The 20,007-nt window shown below is 51.1% G+C and overlaps 1 protein-coding gene across 1 annotated transcript; it reads right to left on the reverse strand.

Annotated features, from left to right (window-relative positions):
- Positions 1–5,280: 5,280 nt before the first annotated feature.
- On the reverse strand, positions 5,281–19,987 carry DHX58 (DExH-box helicase 58). Its single transcript, XM_068531212.1, has 13 exons — positions 19,912–19,987; positions 19,491–19,659; positions 19,076–19,277; positions 18,502–18,692; positions 11,466–11,582; positions 10,751–10,877; positions 10,392–10,583; positions 9,437–9,699; positions 8,742–8,891; positions 8,488–8,649; positions 7,583–7,773; positions 6,153–6,249; positions 5,281–5,850 (listed from the first exon to the last, which is right to left on the reverse strand). Exons 2-13 carry the CDS (start codon positions 19,656–19,658, stop codon positions 5,665–5,667), a joined length of 2,046 nt encoding a protein of 681 aa, XP_068387313.1. The 5' UTR covers position 19,659; positions 19,912–19,987; the 3' UTR covers positions 5,281–5,664.
- Between the last annotated feature and the right edge of the window lie 20 nt (positions 19,988–20,007).

The raw sequence follows: 20,007 nt of genomic DNA on the forward strand, positions 1-20,007 counted from the left end.
TTGTCGGTGGCAGCTGACAGTCTCCATTTCACCTTGAAACTCCTTCCTGGTCCAGGTGGGCGTGTCCTAAGCCCAGTTTTACAGGGGTGCTATTGGGGGACAGAGAGAGCAGGAAGGGAATTCACCAAATAGCGGTTTCGGTCACAGATGCTGCCAGGCCCACCTCTAACATTTGCAGGGCTTGGAGCAGGAGGACAAATGCGGGCCCACCTGCCCATGTCTAAATATTTAAAAGTTATAAATCGAGCTAGTAAACTGCTAATGAAAATATGTTCTGGGAATTCCCTGGCGGTCCAGTGGCTAGGACTCAGCGCTCTCACTGCCAGGGCCCGGGTTTGATCCCTGGTTGGGGAAATAAGATCCTGCAAGCTGCGTGGTGCAGCCCAAAATCAAACCAAATAAAATAAAAAAATAAAATAAGTTCTAACCTCCCACCTTGACAAATACACTTTCATAAGGTCCTGGAAGACCAGCTTCCAATTTAGATGTCTCTGACTCCTGGGAGTTTTGCAGAACAACTCTGTATAGGGAGCGACAGCTCCACTCCCACCCTGCGCCCCGCCAGCAGCCCCCCTTCCTACTGCCAGCTCCTTTCTACACTGCAAGGGACTCATAGGCATGGAGGTCGACACCCAGCCTCAACTCACATCCTGGTTCCATCTTCATGCCCTGCAAACAGCTGTCCCTTAGCCATCTTCAGGTGTCCTTCAGGTCTAGGGGTACACACACGAGTGGCATGACCTGCCCTGAGGAGAACAGGCCCAGGGAAGAGGCTTGCATGTGCTGGGAGCAAGCCGGCGACCTTCTGGGCAGGGACCTCCGGAGTCACAGGTATGGCGCATGTGGTCGTGAAGGGGATACCCAGGCTCATCCCCTTGGCCCTGCTGACTACTCCTCACCCCACAGGGAGAGGGATGGCAAGAGGAGGGCCAGAGCAGAGACCTTGAAAGCACCCAGCCAGGGTACGGGCACCCCCTCCCTTGCCCAGGTTTAAGGGCGCTTATTAGACCCAGACTTCCCTGGCAGCCTCCAGAACTCGGACCAGGAACTGGAGCTGTCTTTCCATTGGAGGGCAGCTTGGACAATCCCCAAACAGGACTTTCAGTCATTTGTATTATTTATCTTCCTGGAAAAATTTAGTGCAGCTTGATCCCAACCTGTGGATTTCTGGATGTGGGGAGGGCAGAGAGGTGATGACAACGGGCCTTTTTTTTTTTGGTTGGGTCTCTAAGCCAGTTTGTTCCCCTGAGGCATAGCCCTCCCCAAGTGGGCTGCTGCTGGTCCCTGCCCTGTCTTCTCACCCTGGAGACAAAAAACAGGGTGACTAAGGGAGAAGGTGGTGAGGGGCCCTGGGCAGCCCAGACAGATCCAGTCAAGATCCAGGGACCAGCAGGGGCTGGGTGGGGGTGGGGGTGAAGGGCACGGCTCTCTCTGGCCAAGTTTAAAAAAGAACTTCCAACCCCACCCCTACCCCTGGCAGATCGGCTTTGCTGTCCTACACAGGAGGGGACACTTGCACTTGTTGAGCCCTCACCAGGCGCCAGGCACTGTGCTAAGCACTCTATGTGCGCATTCTCATTTAATCCTTGCAGCCACCCTATGAGGTGGGTTCTATTATTATCCCCATTTTACAGGTGGGGAAGCGAACTCATAGGTGAACTGACTCGCCCAAGGTCACACAGTAGGTAGAGGTGACAGAACCCAAGTCTAAGTGACCCCAGAGTCCCCACTCTTTCCACCATAGCACATTGCCTCCCAGAAGCAAGAAGCTGGCACAGAAGCAGAAGGGATGAAGGTCAGATATGAGAGAGAACTTCCTGACAGTGACAGTGTATGTGGTGAGAGGAGACAATGGAATGGGGAAACTAGACAGACACAGAAAGCCCCGCCACCTGAGTTGGATCTTGGTCTGTCTGTTGGCTTGTGATGATCTCTAGAAGGTCCATGGGGTCCTGGCTGGATCCAGACGGCAGCATCCCGACCTCCCTCCTTTCTGCTATCTGGGGTCCTCTGCTCTACGCTAACACAGCAGCTGGGCCCACAGTCGGACTCTCCCTTGTGGCTCAGAGCTCTAAGCAGCCCATCTGCGCTGTCAACCCAGGACCTCCTTTTCCAGGAAGCCCTCCTTGAGGTCCTAGGAGGCAGGACACCTCTCCTACAGCCCAAATCCCAACACAGAAGGTGCAAATGCACCCACGTCTACAATAACGCCCACTTCTGTGATCACCTCCCCCATCCGGCTCTGGGACATGGACGCAGAGAAGACCTATTCAGTCCCCAGGCTCTCTGGGTTCCCCAGGCCATCTGGACCAGCCCCTGCTCCCTCATCCCCTTCACCCCCACACATCTGTTTCCAGGGTGTAAAGAAATGATGCAGGTGCCCTGGGGCACACCAGAAAACCCAGGCTCCAACTCAGGGATGCAGTGTCTCTTACCGCATTTTCCCTCAGAGGCCGTTTGGGTCACCCCAGCACCCCCTAAGTGGGGGGAGGGAGTAGGGCGCTGCACTGAATGAGGCACGGGGCACTCTGAGTCAATGAGGTTCCTCACCCGGAGCCCCGCAGTCACCACCCGTAACCTGTTCTCCTCCAGAAAGCTGCGTGCCTTAGGCCCGGCTCTGTCCTTTCCCGTCCCTCACAGCCTGCCTCGGCATCGAGGAAAGCCAGCCGTGACCCTCTAAACTTCTCCAGAGTTTAGTCTCACCCGCTACCCGGATGCCCAGCATCAGTGCTTAGAGCCAATAGGGATATGCTCCCTGCCCCTTGGGGTCCCCCAGTTTTGAGGCGAGGGCACAGGACAGGTGGAAGGGGCTGCCTTGTTCTCCCGCACTGCCCTCGAGGTCCTCAGCGCGGACCAGCCTGCGTCGCTGACTTACCTGCGGGGCACAGACGAGCCCGCCGCGGCCACCTGCTCTCACCGCGCTCCGTAGCGCAGCGGCTACGCGCTTGCCGAGGCGGGGGCGGGGGCGGGGCGGAGGCGGGGCCTGGGGGAGGGGCGGCCGAGCCCCTCCCCGAGTCTCCGCCGGGAGGAGCGGGCCGGTTTATTCAGGTGGGCATAAAGGGGGGGGGGGGAGCATCCGGGCCACTAGGGAGGCTCTGGAGCTCTCGCTATTCTGAGGGCTGGGAGTTAGGATTCCTGGGTCCTGAGGACCTCATGAAATGCCCTCCTTCAGGCAGCCTTACCCAAGTGCCCTGGAGGCAGTGACTCCACATGAAGACCCCCTCACACGAAGAAGCAAGCCCGGGAACCCCTCCTCGTCTGCGTTCCCCCTTCCATCTGAGCTCAGGAAAGCTCTCCCAGCCAGGCAAGGTGGGTGCGCGATAGGACACGTCCTCTAAAGTCAGGGCCCCCCCCATCCAGGGGTCAGCTGTGTAGGGGCTCAGGCCACCGAGGGGACCTTTAGGTGCCCAGGTCATCTTTATCCTCAGTCCATCTCTCTCCCAGCAACACAGCCACACACACACACACACACACACACACACACCCCACGCCACCCCCACCCCTGCCCTCAACGCCAACTCAGGTCCCTCAGCTGTCACTGTTTAGCCCTGGAATGACAGGCATCCGGACTCCGTGCATCCAGCCACACTCAAGGCCATTGAGCTTAGCACCCCTGGGCCCCTGCCCCCCTCCCTCTGCCCCCAGTCGCTAATTTTATTGACCTGTAAAAGGCACGCTGCTGGCAGGAGATATCACAAGTGAAGGTGAAGTGGAGAGCAGAGGGGCAGAAGAAGGGGCCCCGGGAGGCAGAGATGGGACAGGAGGGAGGAGAAGGGTGACTCCTGGAGCCATGGCCAAGGAACACTGGAGAATAGCAGGAAGAGAGGCCCTAGGAAAGAGGGGTACACTCTCTGGGGGAGTGGAGGCCAAAAAGACTGGTACTGAAATGTCACCCTTCAGTCAGACAAGAGGCAGACTGAAGAAAGATGCTGGGAGAAGGGAGTGCGCATTATTTCCCATCTACCCTTAGGCAGGACCAGGGATGTAGCCAGAGGGAAGGAGGTTAGATGGCAGGAAGGACTGCCATCCTGCTCTCAAATCTCTGCCCTAGCCCCCTCCCTTCCTCTTGAAGGTGACTCCTGCCTGCTGGGCTGCTTACTACAGAAATAGCCCTTTCCCTGAAGAATCAACCTAGATCTTGCCTTTCTTTTTCTTTCTTTCTTGTTAAAACGAGAACAGAAAATTTAGGCCTTTACAACTTCTCCCACCCCCCATGCCTACCTGAGCCCTACCCCTCAAATCCTGGATCTCAGCCTCTCCTCAGCCCAGGGGAGATGACCTGGGGGTTAGGAGAGGATGGAGAGGGGGGCACTGGGGTTTGAGCCTATTATGGGGTGGAGGAGGCAGAAAGGCCTCACATTCTCAGTGGCTCTCAAATTTAGACTTTTGATGCTCTCTCCAAATCAAGGTTACATGATAGCCATAAAGAGGGGTGTTAAAAAATTTTTTTTAAAAAAGCTTTGAACATTAGCAATACAACACAGGGACTTCCCTGGTGGTCCAGTGGTTAAGAATCCGCCTTCCAATGCAGGGGACGCAGGTTTGATCTCTGGTTGGGGAACTAAGATCCCACGCGTCACGGGGCAGTTAAGCCACAACTAGAGAGAAGCCCACGTGCCACAACTAGAAAGAAACCCGCATGCTGTAACCAAGACCTGACACAGCCAAAAAATAAATAAATAAAATAAAATAAATTAATTAAAACAAAACTAACTAAAAAAAAAGAGAGAAATACAGCACAAAGCAGATTGGTGGATGGGGAAGGGGAAGAGGATTACATTGGGAACAAGGAAGTTTTGAGGGTGATGGTGATGTTCATTATCTTGACTGTGGAAGAGCATACATACGCTAAACTTATCAAACTGCACACTATAAATATGTACAGTTATGTCAATTATACCTCAACACATCTGTTTTAAAAATACCACCCATTGGGGCTTCCCTGGTGGCACAGTGGTTGAGAATCTGCCTGCAAATGCAGGGGACACGGGTTCGAGCCCTGGTCTGGGAAGATCCCACATGCCGCGGAGCAACTGGGCCCGTGAGCCACAACTACTGAGCCTGCGCGTCTGGAGCCTGTGCTCTGCAACAAGAGAGGCCACGATAGTGAGAGGCCCGCGCACCGCGATGAAGAGTGGCCCCCGCTTGCCACAACTAGAGAAAGCCCTCGCACAGAAACGAAGACCCAACCCAACACAGCCAAAAATAAATAAATAAATAAGTAAATTAATTAAAAAAAAAAAATACCACCCATTTTCTACATGAGTTCTACTTCTTTATTTTTAATTTACGGAGAATCTCAAAGAATACAAGTGGCCTTGGCAGGGAAGGAATGTTGAAGCCAAGGGAAACTGGCGATGCCTAGTACAGTGGGGCCATTTTCTGCCTCAGTTTCCCCCCACCAGCTCCATCCATTGCACACGAAGGTGTCTGTGTACGTGTAAGGGGGGTCTGGGATGAGCTGCGGCTCTCCAGCTGCTTCCTCAGTGTGGGAGTCCAGGCCAGCCTGGGTGCCCAGGGTTCCTCTGTGGCTGGTCAGCCGGGAGCCTGGAGCTGGTGACTCTGGAGGGAGGGGCTGGACCCAGGCTTTGCCCAGGAGATGGTGGCTGCTGTGGATTCTCCCGCCCCCTGAAGGCTACAGCAGGCACTGCAGGGACAAGATGGTCAGTCCAGGGAGAAGTCTGCCAGGCTCTGGGCACAGTGCTGCACGTAGTCAAAGTCAGGCACGGTGAAGGGCACGCGGGACCACTTCTTGGACTGGACCCGCCCTTGCGGTGTCTCCAGCAGCAAGCTGCGGACTTTGAGTACTGGCAGCTTCACTGACTTGTAGATCATCTGCAGACCCCAGCCCTGTGGGTGGGACAGAGATGGCCAGGTCTGCATCTCTGTCCTCAGACTGGGCTTCTCTCCTCAGGTTGGAGTTCATGAATGCTGGGCCTATGTCTCCCACCTCAGCCTGAGAGCTATCTCCCCCATCACACTGTGGGCTCCCTAAGACAGGGGTGGAACTCCTCTCCTCAGATTGGGAGCTCCTGGGGCAGGGCTGCCTCCCCCATCCCAGTGAGGGCACCTTGATGGCAGAGGCTGGGCTTCCTCCCTCAGACTGAGGACTTCTCAAGACTAGTGCTAAGGGCCACGGCCCCAGCACTTACCTCCCCACAGTTCCTGCAGCTAATGACGCCCCCAGGCCTCCAGTCCTTGAAGACTCTGTTGATGACCACAGGCTCATGGGAGATGGTGTAGTAGATCCTGGAGAAGAATGGGAGTGGCCATAGCCCTCATGGACCCCACCCCCCAACCCCAGCCCCAGATCTCATGCCCTCCTGCCTGCTGAGCCTGCGCCTGGGCCTTGGGCCTTGGGCCTTCCTGCCTGTCGAGAGGTTACACTCTGCCTGTGCTGCCTCCACGGCACCCTCTTCTGCCCAAGCTCAGGCCTCAGCACTACCCACCCGGATGACTTCAACAGCCCCCCAACAGCTCTCCCTGCCCCATCCCTCCATCCCATTCCATCCTTACTCTCAACCCCACGTCATCCTTCCACCAACTGCCAGAGTGACCCTCTACAAATGTACATCTGACCCTGACATTCCCCTGCTCAAAATCTCTCCAAGACTCCCCATTGCCTACAGGACAAAGGCTAAACTTTCAGGCCCAACCTTCAAGGTCCTCCACAGGCCAGTCTGTGTTCCTTCAGAATCTCATCCTTCACCATCTCTTCCACTCAGGTCAACCAGAATTACTCCCGTTGCATCATCCCTGCGTCTCCTCATCTCACTTTCCAACCCAGTGCATCCTTCAAGACAAGTCCTAGTTGAAATGCTACCTCCTCAAATGAGAGAACCTGTGTGAAGATCCTTGGCATAACAGGTACCTAATAAATAATGAATGGATGGAGGATGGGGAAAGGTTACCCTCTAGAGGGTGGAAGATGAGGGGATGGCTCAGGGACAACCAGCCCCTCTTGATGTCTTCAAAGTAGGTAGGACCACCTGGTTGGGGAACCAAGATCCCACATGCTGCGGGGCAATTTGGCCCAGGCGCCGTAACTACTGAGCCCATGCGCCTCAACTACAGAGCCCATGTGCCTCGACTACAGAGCCCATGTGCTGCAGCTAATGAGCCTGCGTGCCACAACTAGAGAGAAGCCCGCGCGTCACAACGAATAGCCCACACGCTGCAACAAAAGATCCCGAGTGCCGCAACTGAGACCCAATGCAGCCAAAAATAAATAAATAAATATTAAAAAACAAAAACAAAGTAGGTAGGACCAGGGGGCCAGTCTGTGGCCCCTCAGCATTTGGCATCCTGAATTCCAGCTCTTGCTCAACCACATAGTGGCTGTGGGAGCTTGGGCAAGTCACTTAGCCTCTCTGAGCCTCTGTTTCCTCACCTGTAAAGTGGGGTGATGATAAGACCTGTCTACTCAGACTACTGTGAAAATGCATACTTGGTAGTTGTTAAAATGCTCTTTAACCTTCCAAACCCTCAAAGCACTGTCTGGCTGGGAGGGATTCTCCATCTCCCATCATACCCTTCTTCTCTCCCCGCTTCCCATCCCGACAGCCCCTTGTACAGTTCTCACGAGAAGTTGGGGTTCACGTTGACGTGGTGGGTACCCTCCACCCTCCGTAGGTCACTCCCATAGCCCACGGGCACTGTGCAGTTGACACAGAGGAGCCGCACGTGCTCTGCCAGGAACTTGTGCTGGTGACTCTCCCGCTGGGCCGCCTGGGCTGCCCGCTTGACCAAGGCTGCCCGCTGCAGATCCTGGATCTGGGGTGGGAGGGGACACGGGGCATGGCTGGGGCCTGAGAGACCTGACCCCGGGAATGCTCCCAGGGGGACAAAGGGCTCCCAAAGACCTCAGATTATTAGCACCCAGAAGGGACTTCCTCAACCATCCCTGGAGTTTTTAGCAAGCAGCTCTGTGGAAAAAAATATGGGGGTGGAAAACAATGAGAGGAAGGCAAGTCTTTTTGCTGAATCTTTACTCCCTCTTTGGAGGATTTCGTGCAAAGTGGCTTCTTTTAATCTAACATGGGGCACCGTTAATAATTATGCTGGGACAACAGGAGTAAACAGGGACCGTCCTGAACAAGGCTGGACGATGGTGACCCTGCCTCAGGGGAACTGATTTAAGCTCTGGTTCTGGGCTTATTTTGTGGATGTGTCTGTTTGTTTCCCTGCTGCCTGGTTCCAGAAGGGCTGTAAGGCGGCTCTCACAGATACACAAAATATTTGGTGATGAGGATAAATTCAAAGCCCTGGATAAGGCCTGTTTCCAAGGCATTTTGGAGAACAGCCATTGCTTTCCCTGGAAGCGCCACCCCAGCCTCTACCTTTCCCTTCATTCAAATCTTCCCCAGGTGGGCCAGGCTAGCCCCCAGAGGAAGGGGGACCAGGGGAGTGCATGTGTGTGCAGTCAGAGACCTTCCAGGCAGAGTCCTCAGTCCCCTTCCCCGCAGGGTACTCAGGCTGCCCACAAACCCTGTCCTGGTACTTGGCCTGGTCCATCTCCTGCACAGCAGCCACTGCCCGTTCCATCAGAGTCTCCAGCGCCTCATTGGTCAGCTCCCGCTTCAGCGCCCGACTACCTTGGGCCGCCACAAATGAGTATACACTTTGGCTGGCCCGGGCACGGCCCCTTGCCTGGGGAAAGAGAAAACAGAGGGGCCTGAGTGGGGCTGGGGTCCCACACAGCATCCTTTGAGGGCTGTTTTGGGGAGGGATGCTTTGGGCACCTGGACCATGGAGATCTCATTGGTCAGGAGCCCATAGCGCACCACCACGTTGCACTGGGGGATGTCCAGCCCCTCCTCTGCCACACTCGTAGCCACCAGGAGGTTCAGGGTACCAGTCCGGAACTTCTGGATCACTTCTTGCTGGTCCCTCTGGGAGGAAGTGGGGGAGGAGAAAGAGGATGGTAAATGAGGTGGGTTCAGGCCTATCTTCCTGCCAGCCCAGCCTCTCCTGGTTTAGCCCTTTTACTCACAATCTTGTCCCCTTTCCCTAGGAACCCTGCGTCCCCACCTCTATCTTCAAGTAGCCCCAGGACCTTGCTCATCTTCCCAGGTACCCATCTAACCCCTGTCTCCCTTAGGAGTCCCTAAAGGTTCCTGCCCCTCTACTCTAGGAGCTCTCAGGACCTATTCTTCTCATGCAAGGGACCCCAGACCCCTGATTCCCTGTCCTGAGGACATCACTCGCCTCTCCCTGCAGATCCCCAAGCCTCTGCCTCTCTTCCCCCAGAGATCTCCAGATTGGGGGAACCTTCAACACTGGGGACCTCAGTGTCTACCTCTCCACCCCACCCCCCAGCTCTCTGCCCTCTGCCTGGAGCTAATCAGTCCCCCATTGCTCTGTGCTGAAGATTCCGTCCCCTCCCTTTCTCCACTAGGGAAGCCCCACCCTCAGCTCCTTTCCCCAGAACCCACACCTGAGTCATCTGGATCATCTGAGTGCTCTGGCTGCTGTTCCCAGCCCCAATCAACAGCTGGGGCCTGATGTCCACTGTCTGCAGGCCTGGCTGCTGCTGGAGCCAGAGCAGGAGGGAGTGAGCACTCTGGCGGGTCCGGGTGAAGATGATGCCCTGGGGGCTGTCAGGGCTCCTGAACTGCTTCTGCAGGATCTCTTCCAGCACCGCCAGTTTCGGGTTCTCTGGGCCACGAGTTGCCAGGTGGGCCAGCTCATTCCTGTGATCTGCCAGAAAAGCCCAAAACAGAGGCGCAGGACTCAGGTCTGGAGGTGGGCAAGGCATGGGTTGGGCGTGGGGGACTCGTGGGGATAAGATTACAGGAGTTGGGGGTCGGGGGGTGCCTGACGACACCTGCTCCTGCCTAATTCCCCTGAACAGCACCAAAAGCACACTTAAGGATACCCTCTGCCTGCCCAGCCTTAAGGCCGGCCAGCCTTAGGTCGGGGGCCTACAGTGTAGAATCCTTTGCTCACATACCTCATCCAGTACCCCTCTTCAAGCCAGCTACCAGGATGACCCTGAACATTTTCATGCTAATCTTTGCTCCCCAGGTCTGACTCAACTCAGGTCTCTTCAGAAAGATCCTTGCCCTCCAGCCTGTGCTGAGGCCTCGTCTAGCCTTACATTTCATCCTCTGACCACCTCACTTTCCCAGTTTAAAGGTACCACACATCCCAAACCTTCAAGGACCGTCCCAATTAAACGGTTTTTAAAAAATCTCTGTCAAAAACATGAATTAGTTTTTATATCTATGCAAACCTTCACAAATGAGGGCATATTATCTTTTGTCATATCCACGGTCTTGACTTTTGGTTAGAAAATTAGGGCCCCAGTACCCTCGTTGGCACCTTCCCCACCCACGTTGGCACCTGCGTCCTGGCTGGCCTCTGACCTTTAGTTCAGTTGCGAGCCTCACCATCAAACAGCGCCAGCAGCCAGCGCTCGGCACGCAGGATCTGGGTCTTAGTGGTGCGCTCCCTGTCGTAGAAATCCTGCAGAGTGGCCAGGGCATCCACCGCACGGACCGTGTCGTGGATGAGCAGTGCGTCGTTGTAGCGACGCAGGTGAAGCGCGTACACCCGCCGCTCCTGGAGCCCCGCCTCAGCCGCTGAGGGAGGGCAGGGTTCGCAGGGCCTGAGTGGCCACGCCCCTCCAGGGCCCACTTCCGCCTAGACTACGCGGGTGGGGGTGGGGGGGGGGGAAGGCTCCGCCCAGGATGGCCCCGCCCCGGACCGCCCCGGCCGCCTAGCCCTTCCCTAGAACGGCCCCTCTCACCATCCCGGCTCAGCTCCACCACTTGTTGCTCGTAGGTCTGCGTCCCGAAGTCCCGTCTCAACTCGGGCATCTCCAGATGGTCGTGGATTTGGTCCATGAGCAGCTTCAGCATGTCGCCAAACGGCTCCTGGACGAGAAGAGTGAGGGTGTGAGGGGCTTCCCACACACATCGGGGGAATGGGCACCCAGTGGGGACGCTGATCTCCGGGTGAAGCTGTGCCGCTACTGCCAGCACATCGGAGCTGGACAGGAGGGAGCCCCAGAGGGAGGCCGGCCGGGGTGTGAAAGGAGTCCTGGCTGGAGGCAGAGGTCGGGGTCCTGCACTCCGCTCCTGCTACGTCGGAATCCTTGACTTCTGGCCTGAGCACAGTGATGTCTAGTCCTTGTCCAGCCCTGTCATAGCAGACACCAGACAGTGTCTGCACCGCAGGAGAGAGCTTGGAACAGCCTCAGCACAAAGTGCCCCAGCTTTACGGTTTGCAAAGCGTGCCCAGGGTTTTGAGAGATGCCCACGGTGGCATCTGAGTCAAACAAAACAGCAGGCTGAGGGCATGGGCTGTATCTGCCCCATTTCACAAAAAGGGGAGATGGAGGCTGAGACAAAAGCAAACAACCTGAAACCACAGAGCTAGTGAGGGTGGAGTCAGAGCTCAACCCCAGGTGCCCTAACTTCACACCAGACCCCACCCCCTGCCACGGCCCTCCCCCCACGCACCTGGGTGCGTCTGTGGCAGAGGTCGTACTGTTTGCAGGGCTGGCGGCTGTGCTCCTGCAGCTGGGAGCGGTAGTCCTGGGGTGACATGATGCGCCACGTGTCCAGGTTGGCACAGAGCTGGGGCAACAGAGAGGGGTTCACTGGAATGGGGGGTTCTGTGGGGACAATGAGCAGAGCTTTGGGGCAGGATGGGCTGAGGCAGGGCCACTGGGAGTGGGGACGCATGTATTCAAGAAATAGCTATTGCCTTCCTTCTCTATGCCCAGTGCTGTTCTAGTTACCAGGGATACAGAGCATCTTACATTGGAGTTGGGGAGACAGATGATAAACAGGTAAAGAGTAACAGAATGAGGGACTTCCCTGGTGGTCCAGTGGTTAAGAATCCACCTTCCAATGCAGGGGACACGGGTTCGATCCCTGGCCCGGGAACTAAGATCCCACATGCCGCAGGGCAGTTAAGCCCGCACGCCACAACTACTGAGCCCGCGCGCTCTGGAGCCCATGCCCCATAACTACAGAGAAGCCTGCCCACTGCAATGAAAGATCCCGCATGCCGCAGCGAAGATCCCGTGTGCCGCAGCTAAGACCCAACGCAGCCAAATAGATAAATTTAAATTTAAATTTAAAAAAAAGAGTAACAGAGGCCACAGCAACAGTCAGCTCTACCCACCACCAGAGCCTCCCATCAAGCCTCTTAGATAGCCTCAACCACCAGAGGGCAGACAGCAGAAGCAAGAAAAACTACAATCCTGCAGCCTGTGGAACAAAAACCACATTCACAGAAAGATAGACAAGATGAAAAGGCAGAGGGCTATATACCAGATGAAGGAACAAGAAAAACCCCCAGAAAAACAACTAAATGAAGTGCAGATAGGCAACCTTCCAGGAAAAGAATTCAGAATAATGATAGTGAAGATGATCCAGGACCTCGGACAAAGAATGGAGGCAAAGATCGAGAAGATGCAAGAAATGTTTAACAAAGACCTAGAAGAATTAAAGAACACACAAACAGAGATGACCAATACAATAACTGAAATGAAAACTACACTAGAAGGAATCAATAGCAGAATAACTGAGGCAGAAGAACGGATAAGTGACCTGGAAGACAGAATGGTGGAATTCACTGCTGCGGAACAGACTAAAGAAAAAAGAATGAAAAGAAATGAAGACAGCCTAAGAGACCTCTGGGACAACATTAAACGCAACAACATTCGCATTATAGGGGCCCCAGAAGGAGAAGAGAGAGAGAAAGGACCAGAGAAAATATCTGAAGAGATTATAGTTGAAAACTTCCCTAACGTGGGAAGGGAAACAGCCACCAAGTCCAGGAAGCGCAGAGAGTCCCATACAGGATAAACCCAAGGAGAAACACGCTGAGACACATAGTAATCAAATTGGCAGAAATTAAAGACAAAGAAAAATTATTGAAAGCAGCAAGGGAAAAATGACAAATAACATACAAGGGAACTCCCATAAGGTTAACAGCTGATTTCTCAGCAGAAACTCTACAAGCCAGAAGGGAGTGGCATGATATACTTAAAAGTGATGAAAGGGAAGAACCTACAACCAAGATTACTCTACCCAGCAAGGATCTCATTTAGATTTGATGGAGAAATCAAAAGCTTTACAGACAAGCAAAAGCTAAGAGAATTCAGCACCACCAAACCAGCTCTACAACAAATGCTAAAGGAACTTCTCTAAGTGGGAAACACAAGAGAAGGAAAGGACCTACAAAAACAAACCCAAAACAATTAAGAAAATGGTCATAGGAACATACATATCGATAATTACCTTAAACGTGAATGGATTAAATGCTCCAGCCGAAAGACACAGGCTTGCTGAATGGATACAAAGACAAGACCCATATATATGCTGTCTACAACAGACCCACTTCAGACCTAGGGACACATACAGACTGAAAGTGAGGGGATGGAAAAAGATATTCCATGCAAATGGAAATCAAAAGAAAGCTGGAGTAGCTATACTCATATCAGATAAAATAGACTTTAAAATAAAGAATGTGACAAGAGACAGGGAAAGACAATACATAATGATCAAGGGATCAATCCAAGAAGAAGATATAACAACTATAAATATATATGCACCCAACATAGGAGCACCTCGATACATAAGGCAACTGCTAACAGCTATAAAAGAGGAAATCGACAGTAACACAATAATAGTGGGGAACTTTAACACCTCATTTACACCAATGGACAGATCATCCAAAATGAAAATAAATAAGGAAACAGAAGCTTTAAGTGACGCAATAGACCAGATAGATTTAATTGATATTTATAGGACATTCCTTCCAAAAACAGCAGATTACACTTTCTTCTCAAGTGCGCACGGAACATTCTCCAGGATAGATCACATCTTGGGTCACAAATCAAGCCTCAGTAAATTTAAGAAAATTGAAATCATATCAAACATCTTTTCTGACCACAATGCTATGAGATTAGAAATCAATTACAGGGAAAAAAACGTAAAAAACACAAACACATGGAGGCTAAACAATACATTACTAAATAACCAAGAGATCACTGAAGAAATCAAAGAGGAAATCAAAAAATACCTAGAGACAAATGACAATGAAAACACAATGATCCAAAACCTATGGGATGCGCAAAAGCAGTTCTAAGATGGAAGTTTATAGCTATACAAGCCTACCTAAAGAAACAAGACAAATCTCAAGTAAACAATCTAACCTTACACCTAAAGCAACTAGAGAAAGAAGAACAAACAAAACCCAAAGTTAGCAGAAGGAAAGAAATCATAAAGGTCAGAGCAGAAATAAATGAAATAGAAACAAAGAAAACAGTAGCAAAGATCAACAAACTAAAAGCTGGTTCTTTGAGAAGATAAACAAAATTGATAAGCCATTAGCCAGACGCATCAAGAAAAAGAGGGAGAGGACTCAAATCAATAAAATCAGAAATGAAAAAGGAGAAGTTACAACAGACACCGCAGAAATACAAAGCATCCTAAGAGACTACTACAAGCAACTCTAGGCCAATAAAATGGACAACCTGGAAGAAATGGACAAATTCTTAGAAAGGTATAACCTTCCAAGACTGAACCAGGAAGAAACAGAAAACATGAACAGACCAATCACAAGTAATGAAATTGAAACTGTGATTAAAAATCTTCCAACAGGGCTTCCCTGGTGGCGCAGTGGTTGAGAATCCGCCTGCCAATGCAGGGGACACGGGTTCGAGCCCTGGTCTGGGAAGATCCCACATGCCGCAGAACAACTGGGCCCGTGAACCACAATTACTGAGCCTGCGCGTCTGGAGCCTATGCTCCGCAACAAGAGAGGCTGCGATAGTGAGAGGCCCGCGCACCGCGATGAAGAGTGGCCCCCGCTCGCCGCAACTAGAGAAAGCCCTGGCACAGAAACGAAGACCCAACACAGCCCAAAATAAATAAATAAATTAATTAATTAAAAAAAAAAAAAAAAAGATAACTTCTTTAAAAAAAAAAAAAAAAAATCTTCCAACAAACAAAAGTCCAGGAACAGATGGCTTCACAGGTGAATTCTATCAAACATTTAGAGAAGAGCTAACACCCATCCTTCTCAAACTCTTCCAAAAAATTGCAGAGGAAGGAACACTCCCAATCTCATTCTATGAGGCCACCATCACCCTGATACCAAAACCAGACAAAGATACTACAAAAAAGAAAATTACAGACCAATATCACTGATGAATATAGATGCAAAAATCCTCAACAAAATACTAGCAAACAGAATCCAACAACACATTAAAAGGATCATACACCACGATCAAGTGGGATTTATCCCAGGGACGCAAGGATTCTTCAATATACGCAAATCAATCAATGTGATACACCATATTAACAAACTGAAGAATAAAAACCATATGATCATCTCCATAGATGCAGAAAAAGCTTTTGACAAAATTCATCACCAATTTATGATAAAAATTCTCCAGAAAGTGGGCATAGAGGGAACCTACCTCAACATAATAAAGGCCATATACAACAAACCCACAGCAAACATCATTCTCAACAGTGAAAAACTGAAAGCATTTCCTCTAAGATCAGGAACGAGACAAGGATGTCCACTCTCACCACTATTATTCAACATAGTTTTGGAAGTCCTAGCCATGGCAATCAGAGAAGAAAAAGAAATAAAAGGAATACAAATTGGAAAAGAAGAAGTAAAACTGTCATGACATGATCCTCATGTTTGAGGATGACATGATACTATACATAGAGATTCCTAAAGATGCCACCAGAAAACTACTAGAGCTAATTAATGAATTTGGTAAAGTTGCAGGATACAAAATTAATGCACAGAAATCTCTTGCATTCCTATACACTAATGATGAAAAATCTGAAAGAGAAATTACGGAAACACGCCCATTTACCATTGCAACAGAAAGAATAAAATACCTAGCAATAAACCTACCTAGGGAGACAAAAGACCTGTATGCAGAAAACTATAAGACACTGATGAAAGAAATTAAAGATGATACCAACAGATGGAGAGATATACCATGTTCTTGGATTGGAAGAATCAATATTGTGAAAATGACTATACTAACCAAAGCAATCTACAGATTCAATGCAATCCCTATCAAATTACCAATGGCATTTTTTACGGAACTAGAACAAATCATCTTCAAATTTGTATGGAGACACAAAAGACCCCGAATAGCCAAAGCAGTCTTGAGGGAAAAAAACGGAGCTGGAGGAATCAGACTCCCTGACTTCAGACTATACTACAAAGCTACAGTAATCAAGCCAATATGGTACTGGCACAAAAACAGAAACAGAGATCAATGGAACAAGATAGAAAGCCCAGAGATAAACCCACACACCTATGGTCAACTAATCTATGACAAAGGAGGCAAAGATATACAATGGAGAAAAGACAGTCTCTTCAATAAGTGGTGCTGAGAAAACTGGACAGCTACACGTAAAAGAATGAAAATAGAATACTCCCTAACACCATACACAAAAATAAACTCAAAATGGATTAGAGATCTAAATGTAAGACTGGACACTATAAAACTCTTAGAGGAAAACATAGGAAGAACACTCTTTGACATAAATCACAGCAAGATCTTTTTTGATCCACCTCCTAGAGTAATGAAAATAAAAACAAAAATAAACAGATGGGACCTAATGAAACTTCAAAGCTTTTGCACAGCAATGGAAACCATAAACAAGACGAAAAGACAACCCTCAGAATGAGGAAATTATTTGCAAACGAATCAACGGACAAAGGATTAATCTCCAAAATATATAAACAGCTCATTCAGCTCAATATTAAAGAAACAAACACCCCAATCCAAAAATGGGCAGAAGACCTAAATAGACATTTCTCCAAAGAAGACATACAGACGGCCACGAAGCACATGAAAAGATGCTCAACATCACTAATTATTAGAGAAATGCAAATCAAAACTACAATGAGGTATCACCTCACACCAGTTAGAATGGGCTTCATCAGAAAATCTACAAACAACAAATACTGGAGAGGGTGTGGAGAAAAGGGAACCCTCTTGCACTGTTGGTGGGAATGTAAATGGATACAGCCACTATGGAGAACAATATGGAGGTTCCTTAAAAAACTAAAAATAGAATTACCATATGACCCAGCAATCCCACTACTGGGCATATACCCAGAGAAAACCATAATTCAAAAAGACACATGTACCCGAATGTTCATTGCAGCACTATTTACAATAGCCAGGTCATGGAAGCAACCTAAATGCCCATCGACAGACGAATGGATAAAGAAGAAGTGGTACATATATACAATGGAATATTACTCAGCCATAAAAAGGAACGAAATTGAGTCATTTTTTGAGACGTGGATGGATCTAGAGACTGTCATACAGAGTGAAGTAAGTCAGAAAGAGAAAAACAAATATCGTATATTAACACATGTATGTGGAACCTTGAAAAATGGTACAGATGAACCGGGTTGCAGGGCAGAAGTTGAGACACAGATGTAGAGAACAAACGTATGGGCACCAAGGGGGGAAAACTGTGGTGGGGTGGGGATGGTGGTGTGCTGAATTGGGCGATTGGGATTGACATGTATACTGTGATTTGTATAAAAGTGATGACTGATTAAAAAAAAAATAGTAATGGTAAAAAAAAAAAAAAAGAAAAGAAAAAAAGAGTAACAGAATGAGAGAGTTTCACATAGTGTTAACTAGCTCTGAAAAAAAAAACTGGATGGTATGAAAGAGCGCAGCGGGACTTCCCCGGTGGCGCTGTGGTTAAGAATCCGCCTGCCAATGCAGGGGACACGGGATCGATCCCTGGTCCAGGAAGATCCCACGTGCCACAGAGCAACTAAGCCCATGCGCCACAACTACTGAGCCTGTGCTCTAGAGCCCACGAGCCACAACTACTGAGCCTGCGTGCCACAACTACTGAAGCCCGCGCGCCTAGAGCCCGTGCTCTGCAACAAGAGGAGCCACTGCAAAGAGAAGCCCGCGCACCGCAACGAAGAGTAGCCCTTGCTCACAGCAACTAGAGAAAGCCCATGTGCAGCAATGAAGACCCAACGCAGCCAAAAATAAATGATTAAATAAATAAATTTATTTTAAAAAAAAAAGAGCGCAGTGATGATCAGGGAAGACTCTGAAGCCGTGACATTTAAGCTGCTCCCTGAATGACAAGAAAGAGCCTGACAAGTAAAGTGCAGGGTAAAGGCATTCAGGGCAGAAGAAATGGCAAGTGCAAAGGTCCTGAGACAGGACAAGCCTGACATGCTTAAGATACAGAGAGAAGGCCAGAATAGTGGGAGTGAGGAGAAGGGTGCAGGAAATGAGGGTGGGAGGTAGGCAAGGCCTAGATCACATGGGACTTTGTAAGCCAGAGTGGACTTGGGAGATTATTCTAAGTGCGACAAGAAGTCATTCGAGGCTGGAGCTTAGGTGGCGAAGGGGCTTGAACCCTGCCTGGGGGAGTCTGGAGAGGGCTGATGGGCATGGGGTAAGGCAGGACAGGTTAGGGAGGTTTCTGGTAGGAGGGTCACAGGGGCCAAGCTGACCTGCAGGACATGGTCAATGGCCCCATCGAGCGTGGAGGCCCCGCCAGTGCCTGGCGAGGCTGTGAGACCCAGCACCTGCGGCAGCGGCTGGGTCCTCTGGAATTTAAGCTCCAGGTACCGGCTCAGGATGACGTTGTAGACGGTGTCTTTGTGCGTGTGGTGACACTCATCCACCACCAGCAGGGAGAAGGCTGGAGGCACACAAGAGAAGGTTATTACCTAAGTTTGCAAAGCCCTTCCTCCCATAAGCTGTTTCACATAGTCCCCACAACTCATCTGAGAATTCCTTCCTCCCTTCACAGCTTGCAGCTGGGCCGCAGAGAATGGGCCAGGCAGGGACGATTTACCTCCATTTTACAGATTAGTAAACTAAGGCTCAGCTGGGGGAAGGTACTTGCCCAAGATCCTGCACTCTAGCCAGGTCTGTTTCTACTGGGGTGTATGCTGGGGTTTGGTGAATGGGGAACCCCTCATCCCATGAAACGTCCCAACACCTTTACTAGAACAGGAGCCCTGGGGTTGGCAGGCAGGGGGCCTCAGGGGTGCGCCCTTTCCCCCTGCCCCCAGCCCTCACCGTTGAGCTCCACATGCTCCTCCTCCTCCAGACTGGTCAGTGCCTTCTGCAGCAGCTCAGCCGTGCAGATGAGCAGGTCATGCCTCCGGGCCACGTGGCCAAAGCCAGCTCGTGGCCCCATGTCCCCACTCAGGGTTGTAATGGTCCAGCGTCTGCCCAGCATGCTGCTGAACTCCTCACAATGCTGGGTCACCAGGTGCACCTAGGGGTGGAGAATGAGATGGGGAGAGGAAGCTAGATCAGGGCCTGGGGAATGGGGGGGGGAGCAAGGTGACCCCCAGGACATGGCTGAGTTCTGAAGTGGGTAAAAAGACAGGTGAGCTTAGAGATGGTCACAGCCGCTTTGGAGTTCTGGAGGGTCCTGAGAGGCACCCGAGGAGTTGAGACGCTGCTGGGGGGAGGGCAGGACACTCACCCTGTTGACCAATACAACCACCTTGGCTCCGTCTACAGTCTCTAGATGCCTCTTGGCCAAATAAGCAGCTGCCCTGGTCTTCCCGGAGCCCGTGGGCAGCCAAATGATGATATTCTTGCCCTCCAGGGCAGGCATGATCACCTCCCACTGGTAGGGTCGCAGCTCCATTCTGGAAATGGCAGGGAGCTCAGACCACTGGCCCTCCTGGCCCCCTCCCAGGCGCGGCACCCCTCAGAGCCACTCTCCACTCCTGGCCAGCTCAGTCTTGCCTAGGGAACTCCCTGTGCCCCGGACTCTATCCAGCTTGAGGGAGAAGGGAGCAGGGCAACGGTGGTTGGAGAAGGGGGCAGGGCAACGGTGGAACCTACCGGAAACCTGATCTGGGCAGGAGGAAAGGCTGAGTACCGCAGACCACACTTACCCCGTGCCAGCCCGGGTCTCACCTGCAGCCCTGCCGGCTTAGCCCGGAAGCTGCTGGGCTCCGCTGAGAAGGAAATGGAAACTGAAACTGAGGGGA

Source organism: Eschrichtius robustus, chromosome 20 (assembly GCF_028021215.1).
Source record: "Eschrichtius robustus isolate mEscRob2 chromosome 20, mEscRob2.pri, whole genome shotgun sequence".
In the NCBI taxonomy this organism is placed as follows: Eukaryota; Metazoa; Chordata; class Mammalia; order Artiodactyla; family Eschrichtiidae; genus Eschrichtius; species Eschrichtius robustus.

Coding starts and splice junctions, on each gene's coding strand:
- DHX58 (XM_068531212.1), bottom strand. CDS start 19,658: ATGGAGCTGCGACCCTACCAGTGGGAGGTGATCATGCCTGCCCTGGAG. Junction 10,878..11,465: donor TCTGCCACAGACGCACCCAG/GTGCGTGGGGGG, acceptor CTTCTCGTCCAG/GAGCCGTTTGGCGACATGCT. Junction 8,892..9,436: donor AGATGATCCAGATGACTCAG/GTGTGGGTTCTG, acceptor ACTTCCTCCCAG/AGGGACCAGCAAGAAGTGAT.